The sequence below is a fragment of the Poeciliopsis prolifica genome, unplaced genomic scaffold, assembly GCF_027474105.1.
Source record: "Poeciliopsis prolifica strain line A6 unplaced genomic scaffold, Auburn_PproV2 SCAFFOLD007, whole genome shotgun sequence".
Lineage (NCBI taxonomy): Eukaryota > Metazoa > Chordata > Actinopteri > Cyprinodontiformes > Poeciliidae > Poeciliopsis > Poeciliopsis prolifica.
In genome coordinates this window covers 6705457-6730381 of record NW_026562382.1, presented here as the reverse complement: position 1 = coordinate 6730381, position 24925 = coordinate 6705457, and the positions used below count along the sequence as shown (strand labels likewise).

Sequence of the window (24925 nt, the reverse complement as noted above, 5' to 3'; positions counted from 1 at the left end):
CAAATATTAAAACATATTTTTGGAGGAAATTGCATTGTTCTTCACAACAGGATGAAAGAAGTATTTTCCAGCATGCCCTGAATGCAAAGCTGTGTTGGTAGTGAAATTACAACAGGAGATTTTAGAAGATTTTGTGTGATACACTTGGAAACTTTATTGCATTCTACAAATACACATATTTCCATGAATAAGACACAAATAATTCTGAGTAATATGTAGTTACTTGCAGTTTTTTTTTATTTCCTGTGCATGTCTAGAGATTAGCAGGTCAGATTAAAAAAACAAAACACTCAAGTTCTAATGTAAATCTGCTGCAAGGAGGTAATGAAATTTGCAAGGAAAATCTGCAATCGGCACATAACTGCTGGAGAAATGTACTACCAAATTAAAACGGGCCATATTGTAACTTATACCCACAGATACTTTCTGAGATGTGATAGAATAGCCATTTCTTGCAAATAAAAATCAGGGGCAGAAAAGTTTACACTATGTTCAACTGTAAAACTAGAACTCAATCAGAGAGAAACCCACTGAGATCCCACGGAAGATCTCTGGAGACTGGAGGAGATCCACAGCTCAAATAGGAGGACCTGTCAACAGCACAACAGCCTCCAGTAATCTGGCCCTTATGTGAGGAAAGGGAGTCTTATAAAAATCCCCTTTGACTTTTGCCTCTACCATGTGGAGGACATGGTAAACATGTGGAAGAAGAAGAAACTCTAGTCAGATGAGACCAAAACTGAGCTTCAAGGTCCAGGTGTGAGTACAAAAAGTAATCTTCACACTACACTGAACACATCAGTGCAGTTTTGTTGGGTTGATTTTCTTTAGCACTGACAAGGAAGCAAAGGGGAATTGATTTGTAGATGGATGGAGCTAAATATATGTCAAACCTGGAAGAACAACCTGTTAAAGGCTGCAAATATCTTGGCCGTCCATCAGGACAACAGCTATATGCAGTCAGAGTTACAATGCATTCATATTAAGAAATGTGACTGGATTCAGAACTGAGCTGAAAGAGGATTGAGGAAACATCTCTGTTTCTAAAGGAATAAAACCGGTAAACATTGCTCACATTGTAACTTTTATTGCATGTTTGAAATACAGTGTAGCCCTTTTGTTCACAATGTTGTGGAGTTTTGTCTTGGTTCTTTATGCACACTCCTGAGAAAAACCACACAGGCTTGTTAAAAAAAAAAAAGAGTCACTTTTATCTGTCTTCCGATGAACGGTGTTCAGGTTTCCTGGGGGTTTCACAGATGAGCTTGTCAATCTGATTGTGAGGAAAGTTGAGATTTTGCTTCGTACGTTTTATCTCCCGCCACCAGAATGTGTGTGTTCTTGGGTTTTAAGCGACTATTGGCAGCTTTTCTGTAAGTGGTAAGAGTGTGAACTCGGCGACAGATGGCTCACCAGAAAAAGCAAAAAAAAAAAAAAAAACCCTCTGGTGGCTAATCAGCCTTCTTCACATCACGTATAGCTTCCTTGCATTTTTGAAACAGCTATGCAGAATAAGCAGTAGGATTAATCAGCTCGGCTTGAGCTTCATGCTTATCAACTTCATTTTTGTTTCCTGAGACTATGAAGTGCTTGCTGCCTGAAACGACATCGTCCTGGACAGAGAGGAACTGACTAAGCAGGTTTCTTGGAAAATCAGATGCAGGTGATGTAAACCTGCATTATGCACTTGATCTTGCGGTCACGGTGGAATTGACTTGTTGTGCTGTGTCAGTGAAAACGTTAGTCGTTCTGCTTTAGTCTTTCCACAGCTCTCCTTAATGTGAAATAGCCTGAAGTGCTAAAAGATTCCTGCACATTTATAGAAATGCTGACTAAATTCTTATTCCTCTATACCCTTTTGCTTGCGATTGCCGTACATGTTTTGTGAGTTTTTCTCCTGTCTCCTCAAAGGACATATCTGATTTGACAAATAAGAACAGGCAGCTTGATTGTATATCCAATTTTGTCTCTATTTCACATTCCTCATGCACATGAAATCCTCTTCTACCTTTAGCCTCTGTGTTTGTTCTTGTTTTCCCTCTTGTAATTTGATACACACCGAGATGGTCTTGAGCAAACAAGGTTCACCTGTTTCTGTCGTCGTATGCAAGTCAACAGATTTACATTCTTGTACAGTTGAAACCAAACATTTACTTTTTTCTCTGAAACCATTTTTCCTCGTTATTCGTCATGAAATCAGACTAAATCTTCAACTTGGATGACTGAAATTCTTTCTACTTGCGAAGTGCCACGACATTTTGATTTGGATCAGCTGTTCATAATGATTTACTTTTGGTTATCATCTCATGAGTCAGAGCTAGCGTAACTGAGTCCGGTTTTAGGCCACCGCTCGCAGACGTGTCCATGGACTTTCTAAGAGTTTTTCTGGGTTTTTGTGATGGCCACTCCAAAGCATTAATTTTGTTGACGTTAAGCCACTTTGCAGCTAACTAACCCAACATGACTCTGCCGCCACCGCTGCGCTTCACAGATGGGATGGTGTTGTTGGGTTTGCAAGCGTCTCGCCTTTATCCTCCAAATGGCTGAAAAGGCTGAACAAACTATTTTTGTGTCATCAGACCACAGGAAGTTAAAAATAAATCATCTTTGAACATGCAAACTTTAATCTGTCTTTTTACTTGCTTCTGAAATAATGGCTTCTTCCTTTGAGAGTGGCCTTCGCGCCCATGTCAGTAAAGGATCCGTTTCACTTCAGATAAGACCCTCTTATCTGCCTCTGCCAGTTTCTTATCAAGGGCTTTTGCTCTGCAGTTGATAGGCACATTTCACTGTTTCTATTTTTCACAGGTGTGTCAATTGAACCACAGATGTGTTGAATTAACTTATTACAAACTTAAAAAGCTACGATATTCCAATTCAGGCACTCGCATGTGGTTTACACACATTGCAGTCTAAGCTATTGTGAACTGCCAGTAAAATGAGAGATATAACTAAAAAATAGGATAGGTTTAGTATGGCTTACTCACTAACAGTAAGAAAAGATAAGTTGTATTGTTAGGCAGTGTGTGTAAGTATGTGGTTTCAACAGTATATTTGTACAAATACATTTGAAAATGGCTTAAAAAAATTATTATTCATGGTCATCGGCACTGACGTTTGTTCCATTTATACAAACACAATACAGCAGCAGGGGTGTTTACTCAGTGTGTCGTCATCCCTTTTCTCAATGCATAAAGAAGGGGTACGATACTTGATGCAACTCGACGGACAAGACAAGCGTCATGTGGCCACAGTATCCACCAAGCAACCATGTGGCGCTGGAAGAGCTAGCTTTTACATGACAGCAGTTCTTTAGTTCGGCCTCCACAGGAAATCAAACTGCATTGATCTTTCTCTACTTGCCGTCGCCCTGTTGTGCTTTTCGAAAGACGGTTTCAATGCGCATTATGCAGCTCATCACTAATAATCAATATGCTTGAAAATAAATGAAAATCTGACATCTTTGTCGTGGCACATGCAGGTTTACTGGCATTTTGACTTTGGTGTTTCCACTGGCTGAAACCTTTATGTGAGTGGTTTGCTGCTCTGGAGTTGAGTCAAACGTGTGGAAGTGATACGGTGGGTGACTGCCATCATCTGGTGGATGGAGGGAACAACACCCAATCCGAGGGCGAAGGCACTCAATGTTAGAACAACAAATCATTCAAAGATGCAGAAACAGATACTCCCATGTCAGGCTGGTGAACAAATGATTAATGAGACTGTGGGGGGGAATAAATGTAATCTATTCTTTTCAATGTTATGTTTTCAAAACAAAGGGCGCGTCAACAAGCCGGTAAAGAAAAAAAGTATATTTTGTTGCATTGTCTTTTTATTGCATGGCACAAGTGATATAACATTCAGTTTGTTATTGTGATAAATTGTCTGTGGCTTTTTATGCTGCTGGTTGTGTTTTCTCTCATCCAATTTAAAACTGCGTTTTATCAAAACGGGTCGCTCTTGTAAATGAGATCTGGGATCTAATTGAGACAATCTGTATCAATAAAAGTCAAATAAATAAAGAATAAATTAATTAATAAAACTGAAAATTAAAATATTGTAATATTTTTGAAAAAGTAACAACTTTGGAAAGATTTTATTTCTGTTTAATTTGATCTGATCTGACAAAAACATACAAAGAAGTGTTAGGTCGAAATTTAGGACATTAGATTAAAATAAATAAAAAATGTGTCTGCCTTATGAAAAGTAATCACCAATAAGTTCAATAACAGTGAACGTCATTCTGGACCTCAAGCAGATTCTGTGCCTCTCTACACTTCTTACAGACTCTACAACCTTAATTTCCAAATTAAATATGAGATTTATTTTTATTTAACATAAGAACTTTGAAAGCCTGAGGAAAAGGTCAGTCTTTTTTCTTTTTACCCCAGACAAGTCACTTCTCACACTCTGAGCTTAGGATGAGAGCAGCTCAACAAATTTTGCCCATCTTGTCATTGCGTCTGTATTCTGTCCATTGTTGCATCTGTGTCTGGGAATCTTCCCAAAATGTTCATAATCTTAGTTTCACTGTCATCTTGTCCGTGTTGGTTGTGGAATTTTTTCCAATCACACTTTTTCCTTCCACTCAACTTTCCGCCAACTTGCTCAAACAGGCTCCTCTATGAGCATCCAGCTTCTTTAAGAATAACACTTTTTGAATCTCATTCTGCAGATAGTTTCAGACTGTTTGGTCAGAAGTCTGTCTGATAATAACGTGGGCTGTAATACATTATTTCTGGATTAAAAATCCCTAAAACCTTTTATTGTTTAGATTCAAAATTCTTAACATTGTGTTTTTGTCAGCATGAAGCAAAAAAAAAAAAAAACCCGTCTAAAATAATATTGTTAATGCTTTATTTCATTACGATACTCCTGTATACAGTTTAGCTCCCTCTGCTGTGACTTGGAGAATATCTGCTGAAAATGAATGAGGAAATGACAAAATGCCCTCTAATGGTGGAATCAGATAGGGTGAACCCGCCTCTCGCCCGGAACGCAGCTGGAGATGGGCACCAGCAAGTCCTGACCCCAATAAGGGTTTACAGATAATGGATGGATGAATATTGTTACGTCTGTCACATAACAGTAGGACCATTTTGTGCTTTTCTTCTGTGGATGTTTGATATTTGAACTTATGTCCCTGCTTGTTAATGTCATGACTCAGAATTTCCTTAGTTTTCAGTATCTTAAGTTTAGGTTAATGTGATTTATTTGCCATATATATTATGCTGGAAGGTTAAATTGTCCTGTAACCTGGCTTTCAAGGTTGTGACATTCTGGAAGATAAATTTATTAAGACATGTTCTTCTTTTTTCAGTGTAATGTTTTCATCATGACTCTTAAATAATGGCGCCATTATTTTGTGTTTTTGTTGTGTGGATGTGTGATGAAGGTCATGACTGATTTCTCTTAGTTCTTTGTTTAATTATCTGCAGAAACCACTAGCGTTCAGAAACACATCGACTGTGTGTCTTTAAATTAGAGCAGCTTCATTTTTGAGAAACTGGTTTTTTAATGATATTGCAAAACAAAACGCCAATGCTAAGATTTTTTTTGGGAAAAACTTTCACCTTGATGAACATGAAAAGAAAAACGACAATCTGTCTGGGGAGACGGTCATTTAAAGTCTACCATTTTAGTAGAGCTCTGAATGAGAGACGTGTTTTGAGTATTTCTCTAGCGTAGCCGGCTAAGCTCAACTGTTTGCTGAAGGGCTGTATGTATGATGAAGAAGAGTCGGCTCATAAGCTGAAGGATCATTATTCCATGTGTCAGTTCGACGCGAGAGGGGGATTTCTGAAGCTCAATCGATCAGCAAATAGTCTGAAATGTATGTAAATGCTGCACCATCTGTTAAGCTCCAGATTTCACAAAGGCAAATAAACATCAGAGGACGTCAAAGGAATCGTTTCACGGCCGTGCGGTGTGAAAATGTTTTCAGTAGAGAACTCATTACTCTTCACCCATCAGTAACCTGAGCCAACCACCAGGGAGCGCTTTAGTACTGCTTGTTGTCAGCGATGATGGACACAATTGAGTTGGAGGAACTTTAAATTTGCATAGGTTGGATTATTTAACCCCCCCCAAAAAAACTTTGATTATTTTAAAATTGTGAGGGTAATTCTCCCTCACTTTGCTGACATGATGAGCTTCATCTCTTCTGAATAGTGGCCCCAAAAACATCGCATCACAACCTTCTGATCAAAGTTTTAATTAAGATTTTCCTACATAAAATCATAGCTCTTAAAGAACATAACACTATAAATTAGGCCAAATACTATTTCTAACCATGTTTTAATGAGTTTGCATTAATTTGCCAATTTTTATCAGACATAATTTAAGAAATATTTTAAAATAGTCTTTCAAGTAGTTTTACGTTGTAGCTCAAAGTTTAATTTATTTTAATTTAAAAATAAAAAAAATACTTGGGTAACATTCACTCTCGCCTCCATATCCAGCCAGATTCATTACTAAGAAAATTCTATATTATGATTTTTGAGGAAATTTTTTATCACAGTTGGTTTATCTTTAGCGTCTGTGTCACAATTAATATTGGTAATGGCAGTATTTATAACAAGTGTATCATGTAATTTAGATTTTGACTTGTAATTATTACTTAATCACACTGTCACATTCCCATTCAGATGGTGACATATCAATCAAAAACCTTCTGTTTTAATTGATATGTCAATTAAAACAGGGTTTAATTGACATATCAATTAAAACAGAAGGTTTTAATTGATGTGTCAGGGAAAAATCGAAGCCTGAACACAATGCATCAAGCATTAGATGTTTTTTTTTTTTTTTTTTTTTTTTTTTTTACCAACATTTTAAATAGCTTAGTCTACTCTGATGCTTTTATTGTGAAGGTTTTGTCTTTTTCATTCTATTAATAATGGCACAAATATGGTACTGCATTGGCCACTCAGCTGAGTGTGATCACACCCTCGGATACAACGCTAGCAATCCAAACAAATGTGACAAACCAGAGGATCCGAAAGAGCATCAACATCCATCCAAATGTTCCCGAACTGCTGCCAGCTAGTAGACAGTGACAGCTGGATGAGAGCTGCTTTTTTTAAGTTTTTCATTTTAAAGTAGTGAGGAGGAAACGCCTTCTAAATGCTGTTCTTTTACAGTTGTAAAGTTCAAAGTTTAATGATGCAACACTTTTTGCTCTTTGATGTTTTTAACATCCTGACCTTACTGCCACACATCTGGGACAAAAATCTGATTTTTATTTTCATTTGTTGCAAACTCAGTTGCTAAATATAGTTCTAATTGTGAATGCACAAAAAGTAATACTGTTGTAATTGTTTCATGGTAATCATTAAGCCAGTAACGTATTTAATTCCTGCCGCATAAGTTGAGGTATTAAGAGGAATATCAATGAACGCACCTGAGCAAGAACAAGAATCTGCAATTCATAGAAAGTGCTTTGTAGAATATTTCATGATCGCTCATTAACATCTTCCAATCCCTCACAGTTTGAGATCGTTTCTTTGCCCACTCCTACCTCTTTGTGTACTTTGATATCAGCTCAATCCTTTATCCTTCTGTTGACTTTGGCCCTTGTTTGTCATTTAGACGCTCATGATGCAGTTTTGCGGTTCAACGCGGCCCCAACGGAGGGATATGAGCATGATGTGGGAAACAAAACTACCATCCGCATCATCAACTCACAGGTACGTCGAAATCTGGCATCAAATTGGTTTAAATAATTTTGTATTTCAGACTTGTGCAGTTCTCTGATTCACCTGAAAAGTTCCTGTATTGTACTTCTCAAACGGGGCTTTGTCGTTAAAACTGATTGAAAGTCTCTCAGTCGATACAAAATACAATGACTCATTCAGGATACGAGGAGTTTTATTATTGTAAATCGAAGGTGGAAGTTTAATATTCCAGTCTTTGTAAAATGAATGAACCGCTCTTTCAATTTGGGACTTTAAATTAATGCCAGTTTGTCATTTTTACTAAACAAAACTGAAAAGCTTTGTGGGATGGGTATTGAGAAGTTTCGATTTAAGAGCACACAGTCGAGTGTCGACACTCGGGAAAGATGTTAGTATTTACTTTTTTTTTTTTTTTTTTACAAAAATAACCCTATTATAAACCTTTTTAAAACAATTTGACGTCCATTATTTTACAAAAAGAAAGGTTGCTCTTTGGTGAAAAACAGCTGCTTATCACCACACAAGTGGACTTCTCAGTCAATTCATCCCAAGTTCAGACCATGCATGTCTGAGTAGGTTGCCAGGGGAAAACATCATCTTTCTAAAATAAATATGGCAGCACGTGAATTCACCAGAATACTTCTGGGTGAACTTGTTTGAGGTCGGGGTGAGGATGTCTGGAGACGAAACCAATGTTCGGGGAAAAAAAGCTAATTAACAGCATATTTGCACAAATGCTTTGTACCAGGTCTTCCAGTGAAACGGTTGTTAAATTTGAAATCTTCTGTTTGACAACAGACTCTTTAACGATTTGTTTCAGTATGAAAAATTAATAATCATACAATTAATGACTGTTTTCAGTTTTGTTAATGTTGACTCAGGTTACAGCTATTTGGATTTACACAGCATACCTTTAATGTTTTATAATGATATAAATTGGAGTTGTGCAGAGCAATCACATTTTTGCTTGACTGGTTTGGAAAAGACCAGATATTAATTATTTTTTTTGTTTCAGTTTAACAAAAGCAAATAGAGAATATATACATCTCTGGAAAAAAATTACTTAAAACAATCAGTTTCTCTAATTTTACTTTTTGTAGATGTATTGTTCTGTTATTTCATGACATGTCTCTGAAATTGCAAACAAAAATTTTGCATTTATTTGCAGAAGATGCAGTGCTTCCAGACTTCAAACAATGTAAAGAAAACAAGTTAATATTCATTTAAAAACAACAATACTAATGTTTTAACTCTAGAGGAGTTCAAAAACTGATATTTGGTGGAAAAACAATGACGCTTTAGTGCAGCTGGCTCTTAATTTTTTCCAGAACTGTATCTTGATGCATTAATTTGTCATATTTTCTCTTCACAGATTTTGGCGATTCCCAAGCATGAGTTCAACATGAGCTCCATCTATAAGAACATAACGCTGGTGGCCTGGGATCCTGCACCTTACAATGTTAACTTGCAGAAGGTATGTACCCTGCAGAGGGCCGGCTGGTTATGCATCAGCGGTTTTAAAGGATTATAAATTCATAAACATCGATGCTGTGATGCGTGAATTGCAGACTATAGGAAATCCAGTATGCATCTGTCACACTTCATAGAAATGTTCTCCTTCCCCGTCGCATTGCCAACGTCACTTCAGACATGATATCTGAGCTTATAATTCCCAGAGAGGATCACACATTTCTTCAGTTCTTACTCTCATGCGTCTAGTTTACTTTACTTTATATGTTGGGTTCATATTCTTTAACACTTAAATATGGATAATCCTGTCATTTCTTTATCTTCTGCTGCATGAGAGAACTAGCAGCTCTGTCTCCTCTTTTATGTGCTGCAGTCCTTGGGAAGAAATATTGTAATTGGTCAAAATGAGAATAACAGCAGCTCAACCTGCAAATACATCCAGAAACTGGTTTCAGCCAGAAAAGCATGATTTATGCATCTCTAGTTCCAGCAATCTGTGAGATCCATTCTACTTTTGTATTTGCAATAAAAATTGATTTGCATTTATGCTGTTGGTGGTCTGCGGTCTGAATAGTTTAAATTATTCCTCAGTATGACGTTACAAAAAAAATGCACTAGATCATTGATTAGCTTTCTCTGGGTTGAAACAGAAGAAAATTATTTTACTTTGTGCTTTAGCGGCTTCACACAACAACCACATCAAGAAATGGCAAAGGTTGTTCAGAAAAACTGGGAACAAAACCAGATTAAAAAAAAAAAAAAAAAAAAGGTTAATTGGTTTACTCATTCAAATAATGTTCAGTGTTCTTCTGTGGTTTCACCATGAGAAATTCTCAGGCACAAGAAGAAAGGGAGAAGGATTATTGTCAAGATTTTTGTAAATGGCACGATGCTTGGAAAGCTCTCGTCTCAACAGCCTGGCCTCTTGTGCTGCTGTCAAGAGATGACAATATTGTCTGAATTTACCAAATCAAGAACGCTACTAAAATGTAGTTTCCAGCACTTTGAAAAGTCATCCACTGGTTCGATTTGTGGCCCGGGACTTTTCCTGAAAATATTTTCTTTCTCTTCCTTTTTCTGTGTCTATTAATATTTTTATTACAGGAAAAAGTGGAAGAAAATATGTTTCAACTGAAGCATATTTTGCTTCAGTTGAAACCATAATCATTTGAAATCGGTGGATCGATGAATCTCTACTTTTTTCATTCTTGTTAATTCTAAATACTCTATTTTAAAAAGTAATCTCTGTGTTTAATAATAGTGTTTGGTTCAATTAATTTAATTAAGTCTCATCTTGACTCTGACGGCAAATAATGAAAAGGAAAAAACCTGGTGATCTCTGCTGACTTGCGTATTCTTCATGTTGAACTGAAGCAATTTCGTGTTAAGTCCATCTTGTTCTGTCATCAGGCATTTTTAAAGCCTAACGACAAATAAATAAAACATGACCAACTAACAGTGGAGGCAACAAAGAACAACTGAATATATTGCAGAGTCAAATATGAAATAAACACATCAAAATTGATGCTCGGGGTTGGCTCAGTGAAAAGATACGATGGCAGATAAAATTTAAGATTCACGACCACGTGCTGCTCTGGCCTGAGTAGAAACGGTAAATCAGGGATGAATATAAAGCCGAAGTGCCAGTTCATCTTCAAGACAAAAGAAATTTTGCCGACTTCACTTGAAATGCTTGACAGCATATGAGCCTTTCATCTTCTGCAAGTGTCTTCATGTTTCTTTTTTATATTTTTCTCACCCTGGTAGGCAGCTTAATTAGATCTGTTGAACCTTTCAACATGAGTAGAACAATTCAAAAAATGTAATTCTTAATTTCCAAAAATGACCTCCGATTTGTTCTAATGGATTGAAAATATATTTATTGACTTTACAAGCAATGACAACTTTTACAGCTGCCTTTTAATTAAATGATGTCGCAAACAAAATGCACCCAGAAGCTTCAAGATGTTTCATGCTGCTTTCAATGTTTTTATGCGTTTTTCTTTTTTTTTTTGTTTTTGGTGGGGGTTTGATGGAAACTGCCTACTTCAGTCAATCTGCTGTATTGACGCTGTGGAAAAACATTCATATGCTCAGCTGTCTGCTTAAAGTTTCCTGTGGTGGCTTCCCTGCTGAGTATAAACACACTCTGCTATTATAATTGTAGTCCAAAAAAATTTAATTAACTGGTAACAAAGTTAATTCAACAAACCAGATCATTATTTAGGATTATTTGTTAGGCGGTGACTGATGGATTTACAAAACTCTTCCTGTTTCCTTCGTCATTTAGGGAATCGAACAACCTTTTTTTAAAAAAGGGTCTCGATTCGTTTTGAATGTCAAAATGCTGGAAGAATCTGATTTACAAAACAGATTTAAGGGTAATAAAAAATATGGAGGTTTTTAGCACTGCAGTCATCAAGTATAGATTATCTAGTAAGTTTAGTTTTTAAAGCACCAATACTAAATGCTAGAACTTTTATTATAGTAATTATTGAAACCTGAAAATGTTTTATGTCTAAGAATTTAAAATGAATTTCTTTCTCGCTCCATCTTTTTTTTTTTTGTATTTTTGTCTTTTCCCCAGTGGTATGCCAGTCCGGACTACAACCTGTTTGGTCCGTACATTGATCACCGTAAAGCCCACCCCGACCAGCCCTTCTACATCCTTCACCCCAGCTACGTGTGGCGACTGTGGGATGTGATTCAGAGCAACACTCAGGAGAACATCCAGCCCAATCCCCCCTCCTCTGGGTTCATAGGTGACGAAACACACGTGCAGCGAAATATGGGAGCTACATATTTCACCATTCCTGCAGTCGCCTTTGTACTTTTTAGTTTCCAGCTGTTTAAGCTCTGAAACATTAATCTGATGGATAATTTCCTTTCTTTCTAGTGAATAATTTCTGTCATAAATTTATTTAGCAAAGCAATTTGGAGACATTTCTTAGATTAAGGTCCGATTTGGAGCCAGTCAAACATTAATTGACCAGTTTTTGCATGCAGTGTTTCCGCTTGCCAAGTTCAAGAGTCCAAAAATGATGCGTGAATTTTTGCCGCATATGGATTTTTATTTAAGCCAAATACATGAACAATAAAATCTTTCAGTGGAAAGCGCGTCCACAGGGACTCGTGTCACACTGTCAGAATACACAACTGGCTTCAGGTATCATTATCGCAGGAAAGCAACTCCATCTCTAACAAATTATAGTCGTTTTCTCATTTAGACCTTGTGAATGTTTCGCTGTGTTAGTCACAGCCAAGTAGATGCGCTAAAAGTGGTTGGGTCTTGTTTTTATTCATTTCTACTTGGGGAAAAAAAATGCAAAAAGGGTCAAGATTTTTCTGAGACGCTTATGTAGGAGGCGTGTACAACCTCCATAATCACTCTTAATGTGTTGCATCACAGCCTCAGATATTTTGAGCTCCCCCACAGATATCACATTTAGCTCCCCGTCTCATTGTCTCATTGCCACCGTGGGACACTGCAGCTTTCCTTCCTGCGACTTCTCGTTGGTAGAGTGGGTTTTATTTTAACACATCTTAATCTGGTACAGGTAGGCTTTAATGTAAAGACGTAGCATGAGGAGAGAAATAATGTGAAAGAAATGCAACATTTTATAGACGTTAGAACATTATGACAAGACAAATTTATTAGGTTTTGGCTACATACAAGATAAATGGTGGTGGAACATGTACTTTGTGATCCTTTGAAACATTTTGCTTTATTTACAGTCAAAGTGCTAAAAAACTCTGGAGAGGTTTTAGTCCCAAAATTTATGACTAAATTTTGAAGCAAGGCAGAAGTTTCTATTTGGCTGGCTTTTCCAAGGACAGAGTGAATAACTGAAGAATAAACTCAAGCTTTTCCTTTTCCAGTTTTTTTAACAGAAAAAAACCCCAAAACATTTAAAAGCAGATGCAGTGCTGCAATAATTCAGCCGTAGTGTCATGTGTATCAGAAAAGGAAATGCTATTCAGTCTGATTCCTTGATCTTACTTGCACTTCAGCAGATTTATTTAATGAACGTGTGAATAGATGATGATAGCGATTGGTTATGTCCCCCTTATTAAAATGTCATTAGGAGGATAATACTGATTAAAGTCAACACAACACTATTGGAGGAAAGCAAAGCAGCGTTTTGAGAAAATCCATGTAGGTGAATCTTTCTCGGTAACTTAATTGCTTTTTGTAACATTTTGAATTTGTGTCTTGAAAGGTGAAATATAGAGTATTTATCTTTTTTTTTGTATTATTTGCAACCAAAATCAATACAAATAAAATCTAATTTAGAAGGACATTTATTTGAAAATGAATTGGTCTTAAGATTATACACAAAAAATGAATCAGGTGGCCTACGTGGGTTTGACACAGTTTAAGATATGAAAAGCAGGCTGGAATGAAATGGTAACGCATTGATACAGAGTGGTGTACAAATTGACTTAAAGGGAACATCTGAGCAAACATGAAGTGGATTTCTGATTAATTTATACCTTAAAAAGTCCTTTAAATACTCAGAAATTGAGTGGCAGAGGAATCCAGAAGATGGCTTGAGGAAATAAAAAGAAATTCAAACAAGTACGCTTTGAAAAAGCCCAGTACACAGCAGCCATGTTATTTTTTTCACAGAAAAATAAAAGTGTTGCCAGAGATTATTATTCACCTATATCATCCGTCTTCCTTGGGTTCTGGCAACATTAGCTGTTGGTTGTTTTCTGTATTGGCAAGCAAATTGTCAGAACAGTATTGTATTGGTAGAAAATGTATGGCATTATTTTCTATTAACTTCATTATTTGATTTTCTTCCATGCCAAGGTTATGGCATGGAAGAAAATCAAAGTGGCAGCAGAAAGCCATGACCTCAATCAGTGCAACATGTTTAGGATGACACGTAAGGCTGACTTCGTGCGAGACGACATCGCCAAGCATCGCCTTGAGCGGAGAGGAAGCTAATCCTTGCATACAGCCTCTGAAATCCCGTGGAAAGTATTTTTGGAATCGTTGAAGCTGTCACGACTGCATATTAGTTCAGATGGGTCACTGGTGGGACTTTCATGCTTGGGTCATGAGGTTGAGAAGGGGAGGAGCGGTTGGTGTAAGACTAGTTGAGAGCATCTGTAGAGATCTGGGCCACTGTGTTGCTGTGGACTCTGCGGTTCAAGGGGATTACTGTCGTCTTGGAGGGCATCGAAGTGTTGCCTTTTTCTGACGACCAGTGAGTGCAGTGGAACAGGTCCAGGAAACACCTGTAGAACTGACGCACAAAAAAGACAAAGATACACAGTGAACAGATTTGTCCTCGTCTTTAAGAGACAAGGAGTCTCTTTGTCTGTGGATCGGGACTGTTTTTCTTTTATCTAATTCTGTGTTTGTACGGAGCATTCCTACAAAAATGTTGATCTTTTCAGTTTCCGAATTAAAATAGAGGGCATCACAGCAGGTAATAATAAAGAACAGAACGAACTTCTAATAGCTCAGTGGTTCAATTGTGAAAAATTGACATCACAGAGAAGATGTGCAATTACTTGAAGAGTAATTTACTGTAAATTGTGATTAATATCTCTTCAGTGTGTCGTCATGAAGATAAAAGTATTTTCTAGATATTCTGGAAAATATCTGAGAATATACAAGATCTGAGCTGTACAAGAAGAAACATGAAAACAAGCTATTTTATCCATTCATCTTCTATTCTAGCAGTGTCACCATTTGCCAGCATCAGAGAACATTTTCTGTTTCTATACACCAGCTTATCCATAAGGAGAGGTACACATTGGAATAAATAGTCGTTTATTTTGCACTTTATGCTATTGAAAAAACAGCACATTTTCACATTTCAACACATTTCTTAGTAAATATGTTTCTAATGGGGTTTTTGACTTGAAACTTCCACCAAATGTAACACAAATGATCCAAACACACAGAGAAATAAAAGCACAACAGTGACACAAATAAGTGCAAATATCAAGTTATTTGTAGTGGACACAAAGAAGTTGCAAAAGTTTATAGAAAGTAAGAAAATACTGAACTTATAGAAATAAACGTTTGACATGTTCAATATTTAAGCCCCGAAGGTTTTTAGCAGCGTGGGAAGAATAATTTAAAAAATGGGGCCGACTAAACATGTCCACAGTTTGACAATTTGCTGAAAATGTTCACACGGAGAGAGCAACAGTGGAGAAGATTTAGACATGTGGAGACATTTAGGGCTGCGAGCACAAAAACAATCGGGGACTGAATGATAAACCGAAATCAGCAGGAAAGAGCAAAGCAATGAAGAGTGACAAAACTACTAACATAGATTTATGCTGAATGCCATTTGTGCTCCCAGCATGTCACAGCAAGAAGCTCTCCTGCAGCACATGCTGTGTGAGCCGAACCCACTCTTCATACATTGTTTTCATCCGTGCTTTCTGTTGTTTCTGCCCTGGGGCCCGTTTTAGAACGTGGGCTTTGAGAAAATCCTGAGGAGGTTTCGGAGTAAGCATGTGCATATCCTGGGGGTTTCGGTTTCCGAAAACTAGGTGACGTTTATCCCGAGTCAACTTACTGCCGCAGCTTGCACCGTGAACCAACGCTGCTCTGTAGCAGAGTTGTTTGGACAAACTATGAGTCTGTATTACAGTTTTCCTGAGAAATGGCAAGGAGAGTGTCAGAAATTACAAATCACTTCAACAACTCAAACACGACGAGGTCCTCTTTAGCAAAGTGGTGCGAAATAGAAACATCAGCATTTAATTAAAAAAAAGTTTGTTTGCAAAAAATATGCACATGTAAGGTTGCAAGTATTTCAAGCATAAACACTGGCCTTTCTCCCTGTTTACATTGACATTGCAGGCATTCTCCTGATGATGGCGCTGTGTGAGCAGGTGCACGTGTACGAGTACATTCCCTCCATGAGGCAGTCTGACCTGTGCCACTACCACGAGCAATACTACGATGCTGCCTGTACACTGGGCGCCTATCACCCCCTCCTCTACGAGAAGATCCTGATCCAGCGCATCAATACGGGGCTCGAGAGCGACCTCCGGAGGAAGGGACGCGCAACTATTCCGGGATTCAGCGCCATCGACTGTGACATTTAAAATATAAAACCCACTGAGCCTGAAAGTAAAAAAATAAAAACAACTGCATACACTAGTCTTTGCTGGTTGACCAAGGGAGAGTTGCAATAAAGCCACAACAGACAAGAAGGCTGAGGCTTACTCGTTTCCAATTAGCCCCAGTAAGAGCATAAGCCATAGCCCCCCAGGGAGGGATCGGCTCCAAGGTTGTCTAAAGACCTTGCCTTCTTTAATAACAATTTACTTGAAGAGAGACTGAAGAGGTAAAACACAAAAACTCTGCTTTAGCTGAGCCACGTTAGCTGTGGAGCTGACTAGGGTAGCAACAAATCAGTGTTTTAGATAGAAAGTCAGTTTTTAATAACTTGGTGTGTATCAGTCATGTAAAAAAAAAAAAAAAATGAATAAAGAAAAAAAATGTTTTGCAGTTTTATGGGTGGTAATCCACTTGAAGGAAAAGCCACAGTTTATTACTTCAGATTTCTTTTTTAACAATCCAGAGTGGTTCGAGTGAAGAGAAGAGTCACTCTGAATTTCATAAAAGTGTCCGCATATTGCAGCAACAAAAAGAATGCACAGTTTTCAAAGACGGATGATCCGCATTACTGTACATATCTTCCAGCAGAATCAGAAGCCGCTTCGAGTCGTCACCAGGGCGTTAGTTTCTCACTACTGGTGTTATGATTGGTCTGAAATCACTGTTCTTTGCACGATGACTGACCGTCACCAGTTTGATCACAGTGGAGGTTGTTTTTTTTTTTTTTTTTTTTTTTACGATGCACTTGTTTTGTAAAAAATGAACGTAAATGGGGGCCAAAAAATAAAACGGGTGCTGAGTACAACCCCGTGCCTGATGGTCAGCTGAACACTTTCCTCGGGTTGCCTTGTCACTGTTTAGATAAATGCAGTACATTCTGCGGCAGTATTGCATTGCCATCCAGTTTGATTGTGATGCTGCGTGGAGCAGTGGATTTTCCTGCAGTCATATATTTCTCAGCTCTGCCTCAACAATCACCAGCCCCTCAGATTTTAATTTATCGTTCTCTGCTGTCATTTCACTCTTTATTGAATGTATTTTTACCACTGCCTGCTTTGACCAACCCTGTACTGGAGCTCACCTCTGCTGTACTGTCTGCATACATGCGTCGCAGGGATATTACTTTGGATAAAGTGCATTCCTTACAATTATACATGGTTCAGAGTTCCAATATCCACCACGGCTCAGAACAGAGACGGTTAAAAATCTGGGATTTTTGCCCAGCAGTGTCTCGGGATTTACTTTGCCTCCAAGTTTTGATTGCTTTATGTTTGCAGTGAGCCGGTGCCACATCCGGCAGTAGCTGTAGATGTTTAAAGTCAGCACGGGAATGGAGGTCAGAATATATTTGGCTTGAGGAAAGTGTTTTAATAAATGTGTGCAATCAGTAGTGGTTTCATCAAAGATTTGAAGACGTATGTGGAGAAAAGCGACTGCTGCAGTAGTGTAGAAAGGAAAAAGCTGCCACTGGGGTTTGACTTGGGTTGGGTATGTGTTTTTTATTTTTATTTTAAGTTATTCGATCTTTATTTTATGAAAGAAATTACTAAGTACTTTTAAAATCGAGTACCATTTTTCACTTTTGGTGTTTTATATACGGTGTGTTAATATAAATTTGTGATTTTGCAAATAGTATGAGAAACTCATGGTCAGCCACCACATTAAAACATCAGTCTTTTGTTGTGTAGATGCTTTTTTATGTGGGACTTCAACTATCCAAAATACTCATTGGTTGTTAGCCATTTGGACTTTGTAGGTTTTTCATCCGAGATGTTGTTTCAGAGAAGTATTTCTCTTCTTAATGAGGCTGCAGTTATGTTTCAGTTATTTGAAAATAGCTGTTTAGTTTTAAAAATGAGAAATGATAAAATAAAATAGAATTAGCATTTAGACTTGAATCAAATTTAATAAATAGAACATTTAAAACAGAGACCATGGTTTTTGCCTTTATTAGTGCTAGCATTGCAGCACAGGAAGATGCTGCTGGAAGTTGAAAAAGTTTTGCGGAGGAGAAAGAAAGCAAAGTTCTTTAGGGGCGTTGTGACAAGAAGGGGTCGAGGACATGAGACAGAAAAAACTGGAACAAGAAAACCAACTTTGGCAGGTTGGCCAGACCATGCAGAACACTTAAGTTGTCCATTATTACATGAATATGTAACATTAAATTCCCCTACTCCCTCTCTCTGCATTGTGGAAAGAAAAACTAATCCTGCCAAAAAAATTATTTTTTATGAAGTATCGTGTACAGTTCTTTTGGAAATAGTTGCCAAGTACAATTTCAGATCTGGAAAGAGATTTGAGACATTTTAAGGGAACTTCTGTCAAACTACCAGAATCATTTTTACAAGAATTTCACAGCAAGTAATAAAGCAACATACTTTTCCCCATCTGATTTCAATGTTGTGGTTGATCAGTGTGAAATAATGTGTAGTACACTACGCATAAGATGATGCATAATTCAGTGAATTACTTAGATGTTAGTTGAAAAAAAAAGCTTCATCACATTGATGCAAAATTGTGTAACCCTGAAAGCATTTCCCACAATGAGATATTGAAAAGGTTTTGATAAAATATGTTCAAGCTATTTCTAGAAAGTGGGCATGCCCAGAGGTCAGTGTGTGCCAAGGTTTTGAAAAGTTGGTTTTAATAATTTTATGCTATTTTAAAGAAATGCAAGCAGAGGTGCTGGGTTGACCGGCGCGTTCTCTCGCCAACTTGTAAAATTTTCCCTTTATCAGCACAAAAACCCATGCAGACATTTGAAGTTATTTCTACAGTTAAGAAGATACTAGCATGTCTACAAAGCAACAGACTGTAGTGTGTACCGCAGCAGATAGCCCAACTAATTAACCAGCAGTCATTAGTTGGCTGTTCTTGCAAAAATGGTGAAATTCTTCTGCACAACAATAAGTTGGACATAAATGTGGTGGGTATTCTTTGTGTAGTCAAAGTACTAAATTTAATATATAATGTTAGACTAATATTAAATATGTATTTTTACCAGCAGTAGAAAAAATGTTTTTCTATTTTTAAACCAAAGCAATTATGTCATGTTATATATTTTTATTTTTAATTGGCATGTTTTTTGGCATGTTTTTTGGATAGTTATTGTACCAAAAGAATGTAATGCAGGCCCATGCTTAGTAATAATTGTAGTCAATATTCTCCTCCCTCTTCCCGGTTCAGACTAGAAGCATTTGCAAGGCCTGTTGACACTTTTCTTCTTCAAAGTAAACATATACCCAACCCCAGTCTGTTTTAAGAACCCCAGTAATAAGGCTTGTAATAAGACTAATCAAAATGATGCTTTTGCAGGTTGCAGGTCTCGCTGCAGGGGTGTTAACATGGTTGTGATTGTAGCACAATGAACGTGCAAAAAGCCCTGAACATATTGTACATTTGTACTTTCTGTTGCACAGAGCATGCAAAAGTCAGGATTAGGGTCGAGTCTTGAACTGTGTGTGCTGTGTTGTGCTGAAGATCATTGTCATTAATGTTGTAGGAGTCAACTGTGCTTTAAGGTTTTTGTTGTTTTATTAAAGAACGTTTTTGCATCTTTCTTTTACTGCATGCTTGCGGACCACATAGCATTCAGCTGGTCCCTGATGCCTTCTGGCAACTTCATTCATCCAGTATTGTGCCAAATTCCACCTTAAATCATTTGTCAGACTTTTAAAGTGGAACAAAAACTCAGAATAAAGACACAACTTCTGGGAAATTAAGGTTTCTCTCTGTGACTTTTAAGGTCACAGAGAAGTCTCTGTGACCTTAATAGTTTTTTTTCCTGTCCACTTAAGTACTGATTTTTTTTTATTGCCAGTATTAAATACGAGGAGCTGTAAAAAATGTTGACATTAGCTGGTGGATAGATGTTGGAAGAGTACATTGTTTAGACACTGATGATAAAGTTCTTTCAACCCGATCTCCAGCCTTTTTTTCTCTTGAGGCCTACTTTTCATGTCTTGTTTTGATTTACTATGGTGGGAACTTGTGGACCACACTGTCTCTAAAGGATTTTTCAGTATTTAATTTTAGGTTATACTTTAGTGCGATAGGAGGTCCTGTTTCACTCCCAGCAGCCTTAGGGTGATCTTGATTTTTATTATTCAGTGAGTTTTCTTCTTCTTAAACTCGAATGATATTTAAATGGAGAATTTGTATGATTTGAGCTGTTATCTCCTTTTTTACTGTGTGAATAAAATTGTTGAAACATGCCAAAGTGTTAAGTGTCACTAATTCTAAAATTGAAATAACATACCGAAATTGTAAAATACAACAAAAAATATACTGTTGCTCACTTGTTTATTCATCAGGATGTAGATTAGAGGGTTGATGACGGTGCTGCTCTTGGCCAGCAGGGAGGGGACAACGCTGGCAACGGGACTGATGATGTTGGGTGGGCCGAATGTTGCCATCATGGCTACGACGCCGTACGGCATCCAGCACAACAGGTAGCACGCTGCTGTAGTCAGAACCATAAATAATATGTGGTACTCTCTCCTTCTGGCTGCCGTCTTCCGGACTTTCCCAACCTGTCGGACAACAGAGAAAGGGATCAAAGTTGCCTTAATGTAAAACATCAAAATGCAGAAATTAAACATTTTCAGGCTCCATTTAAGAGGAAAATAAGCAACAAAGACAAGCTGGGCAAAATAAGAAGCTTTAGATAAAGAAAACAGCGGAATGAATGCAAAATCGGATCCTGTAAAAAGATTTTTCCAATAGTCCTGCAAATAAGAAACACTCTCCTGAATGTAGAGACCTCAATATTTTAGTCCTCATAAATAAGAGAGTTCAGCTCAAGGTGAAAACTAAAGCACGGACACCAACAGCTTTTCAGCCTCAAACGCTCATTTCACAATGTTGAAAAAGCATTTAGCAAAATGTAAACTATGATCAATTTGTGATGTAGCCAGAGGTTGTATAAAAGGAGACTTCTAATGCTTCAGAGATGCAAAAGGGGGGGAAGCAATATCTCTGTAAGGGAAATACATCAATATAATCACAGCTTGACGCAATTTGATTTAAAACTAAAGATGAGAAATGCTCACCAACCCAAGGATATGTGTTTAGCTCCCTTTTAAGCCATGATTGCTCTGCCTCCATTAAATCTCATGGAACATCAAAAAATCCAAGAAAATTGTGTATTTTTGCAGAAACGGACAAAACCACTCTCCAATCTCTGTTTGCAGCTGCTATCTCCAGCTTTTTTAATTTTATGTAAATATCTTGTTATTCTTAATTAAATATGATAATTTAATTGCATGACATCTACTTTACATGAGGGATCATTACCAGTGATCCAAGTTGGGCTGTGAGTTTCTTCAGCTGAATGTTTGTCAATAATTAAAAGTTTAATTTTATTCAGACTGAAATAACCATTTTTTCATCTATCACTAAATGTCCAATATTTAAAATCTCAGTAAAGTAAAACGTGATTTCACTTGAAATAATATGGATAAAAAAATGTTGAAAAAATAAAAACATCCATTTTCAAAATGTACAAAATGCTTTTAAAAAATAAATATTCGTGGTTTGTGCAACAGCGCATTGTTTCCCAATTGCGCTGTTGTATTTATCTAATCAGAAATTAAACCTTCATAAATTACAGCTCAACCTCCATAACATTTAGTGCTTTTCAAACATCACAAGCAGCAGTTTTTCATTCCTGCCAACAAACTGGAATCTTTGCAGACATGCATCAAACGCTTCCACACAATCCACTGCTGACCTCAGTAAAAACTGACGTCAATCTAAAAGATGTTTCTTATGGTTTTTGTAAGTAAGTCTGCATTTTTCTGTTGTGCAATTATGTGAAGAAATAACTGCAAATAGCATAGAATGCAGTAGAACTGCAAAGTTTATGTATTCAGTGTCTTATAGTTATTTACCTCACTAAATACAGTAATGAGTAACTTCACTGTAGATTTTGTGTGACTGTGTGGATAGAGTATAGCACCGTCTCGAACATTTTCATGGTTTGGTCTCCATGATTTAATTATTTTGCATCAGAAAACAGAGTGAACAACCACTCTGTGAAAGCCATTTCACTGTCTTGATTCTAAACAATGGCGCCATGACTTTACATTTTGATGATGCCGACACTTTCTTTGACATAAATACTCGCTTTTGAGGAGTGTTGAGCATTGTCCATTGAGCAAGTGACACACTTGTGTTGAGAAAGGCACCAGCTGTTGTGCAAATGTTGGACTTGGTGTGAGGAATGCGCCAAAGTGTCTGAATGCCTCTGGAATAGTTTACACAAAAGGTTCTGCCATCGAAACATCAGATGAACATCTTTAAACACATTTTGGTTCTCTTTTAATCTCTGGACATCTTATTATGTCCAGAGATTAAATTGGTATGAGGACAAGCAAAGTGGGCAGATTTTTCCATCTCAGATCCTCGGACAATTCAGTCAGACAACCACAATTATGGTTTGACTTTTAAGAAACTAAAGTTTCTTAAAAGTGATTTTTCTTCACTTATTCAGTTCAAAAAGAGTAGGCACATTTCTTTAAGTTCAAGTTGAAGGGTTAAATGATAAAAGATTTTTAAAAATGTCCAATTCTATTTGTTTTAGACATATGTAGGTTCCTGTGGTCAAATTTAAACCTCACTGAGTGGGCAGGCAACATAAATACTCTCTGCATGACTCATTTGTCTTGATTTAAATCAGCGGGTCAATTTGACCCAAAACAGTATATGTGTCTCAAGTTCAATTATAAAGATCAGCCATTGAACAAAAAAATCAAAATGTAAAATAACATTTATTTTTTTTACAAATAATTTCAAAAAAATTATTGGGGTTTTTTTGTTTGTAGTTGTTTTTCAGTGGAAATAAAAAAATTTTAATTAAATTTTTTATGTCTAAAGGAGTAAATTTTCATCATTGACATTTGTGAGAAATAAAAACAACATCACTGCACAAATATTGATTGAAATGGTTAGCAGTGAAGCTAATAATCAGATACAAAAATGTTTTGGAGGAATTTTTTGCATGATTAAACAGTCGCTGGGACAAACTGACCCAGGAATATTATTGCTGTACCTTAGAAACAAACATAACAAGAGGCTTAATATAATGCATGATGTTCTGTTGCATTATGTTTTTGATAATTGATTTTAAAAAAATTATTGAAAAAAAAAAGCCCTGGGCTTTCTCACAAATTCATTTTAGATGGTTTAGAGCTTTTTCAAAAACCTCCAGGGATTCATTTCATCCTGAGCCAAAAGAAGGTGGGCGCCAATTGTGGCAAAGACTTTTCCTGTTGTATAATTTGATGCAACTTAGAGTAGCTGCATACTACTGTTTCAGAGGGAGCTGGAAATGTCGCCTCCCCTCCATGTTTTTTTAAAACAATCATGCCTGGGTGCAAAGCAATTATATCTTTCAGGCACACAGCCAATTTTGAGGGTCAGAAGTATCCTTTGTTGAATGTTATCCCAGAGATAGGAAGCATTACTGTTTCCCCCACTCACCTGGGAACATTGTGAGGCAATAAAGCTCCAAAATGAGAACAACAATACCTAACCTTAGAAGCTGTTTTATAATGATACAAAAGACAATTACTTTGTGAGTGTTTTTTTATTTATTTATTTTTTTATTGAAGCACAATGGAAACAGGCTGAATTGTTTCTAAAATATGATTAGTAATACCACCTATACAATTGAAGATGATTCATAAAACAAGATGATAAGAAGGTAATTAAATATGTATTAAATAGAATCAAAATATGCTAACATGAAGAAGGTTAGTGGACAAATATCATCATAATGAATACGTGCTAATATTTGTGAATGAAGGAGGATAGTGGCAAACTACACAGATGCAGAAAACAAAGATAATTGTGCTATGAGACCACAGGTGATTATCAATAAATTTGAAAATATCCTAAAGGTTAATTTTCTTCAGATATTCAGTTCAGAAAGAGTAGGTGTGTTTAATTATGTGCATTTTGATGACAATGGCTTGCAACTCATGAAAATCCAAAATTATGGTAATTGTTTAATATAACGCATGATGTTCTGTTGCATTATGTTTTTGATACTTAATAAAATAAAATAAAATTAAACTTAAGCTCAATGTAAAATGACGTTACATAAATGTTATGGGATGGACTACATATTAAGGTGGTAGAAAACTGATTCAAAAGTTGCAAATGCACATGTGTATCTCTAAGAAATCTGCTTTTCAACTAAAACTATTTAAAACGGTCCAATGAAGCCTGGCCAGAGAGGTAAAGGTCAGGTAGTCTGAGGACTCCCGGTTTCTTCCAACATGGTGGATGGATCAGGATAAGAACAAAGTCCAAACTGGTGTTGCATTGGCGAAGTTCAGCTAGGCCAGGTGTTCCAAAAGAAAAGTCAGGTGATTTCCTGGATATTTTCTGGTGAAAGTTTATCCCACAACAAACCATTTCCTTCCAACAGCTCAGACATATTTTAGTATGTCAGAATTAATTTGGCTCAAAATTAAAAGGACTCATCTCTGGTAGTATGAGTCTCACATAATTGTCCACTTAAGTTCAGACCCTCTTCTGGGCTTACGTGGAAAAGCATACATATGTCGTAAACAACAAACTATTAAGTAATTTAAGTCACAGTTTATGGTAGTAAGTTTTAGTTCCTTTAAAAGTAATGATACATTTTTTAAAAGAAAAGAGACTTTCAAGGTTA

General features: G+C 36.9%; 2 protein-coding genes across 3 annotated transcripts in view; one reads left to right on the top strand and one right to left on the bottom strand.

Moving 5' to 3' along the window:
• Positions 1–20458, top strand: part of st6gal2a (ST6 beta-galactosamide alpha-2,6-sialyltranferase 2a) — a 46845-nt gene extending 26387 nt beyond the window's left edge. For both annotated transcript variants that reach the window (XM_055031681.1, XM_055031682.1), the window contains exons 4-7: positions 7591–7688; positions 9049–9150; positions 11734–11908; positions 15982–20458. In XM_055031681.1, the coding sequence (XP_054887656.1) occupies positions 7591–7688; positions 9049–9150; positions 11734–11908; positions 15982–16229 (623 nt within the window). In that variant the 3' untranslated portion in view covers positions 16230–20458. The remainder of the gene's footprint in view (positions 1–7590; positions 7689–9048; positions 9151–11733; positions 11909–15981) is intronic.
• tmtops2b (teleost multiple tissue opsin 2b) overlaps positions 12778–24925 on the bottom strand; it is a 30676-nt gene continuing 18528 nt past the window's right edge. The window contains exons 3-4 of the mRNA XM_055031683.1: positions 20544–20777; positions 12778–14401 (exon numbers count right to left, since the gene is read on the bottom strand). Of these exons, the coding sequence (XP_054887658.1) occupies positions 14249–14401; positions 20544–20777 (387 nt within the window). The 3' untranslated portion in view covers positions 12778–14248. The remainder of the gene's footprint in view (positions 14402–20543; positions 20778–24925) is intronic.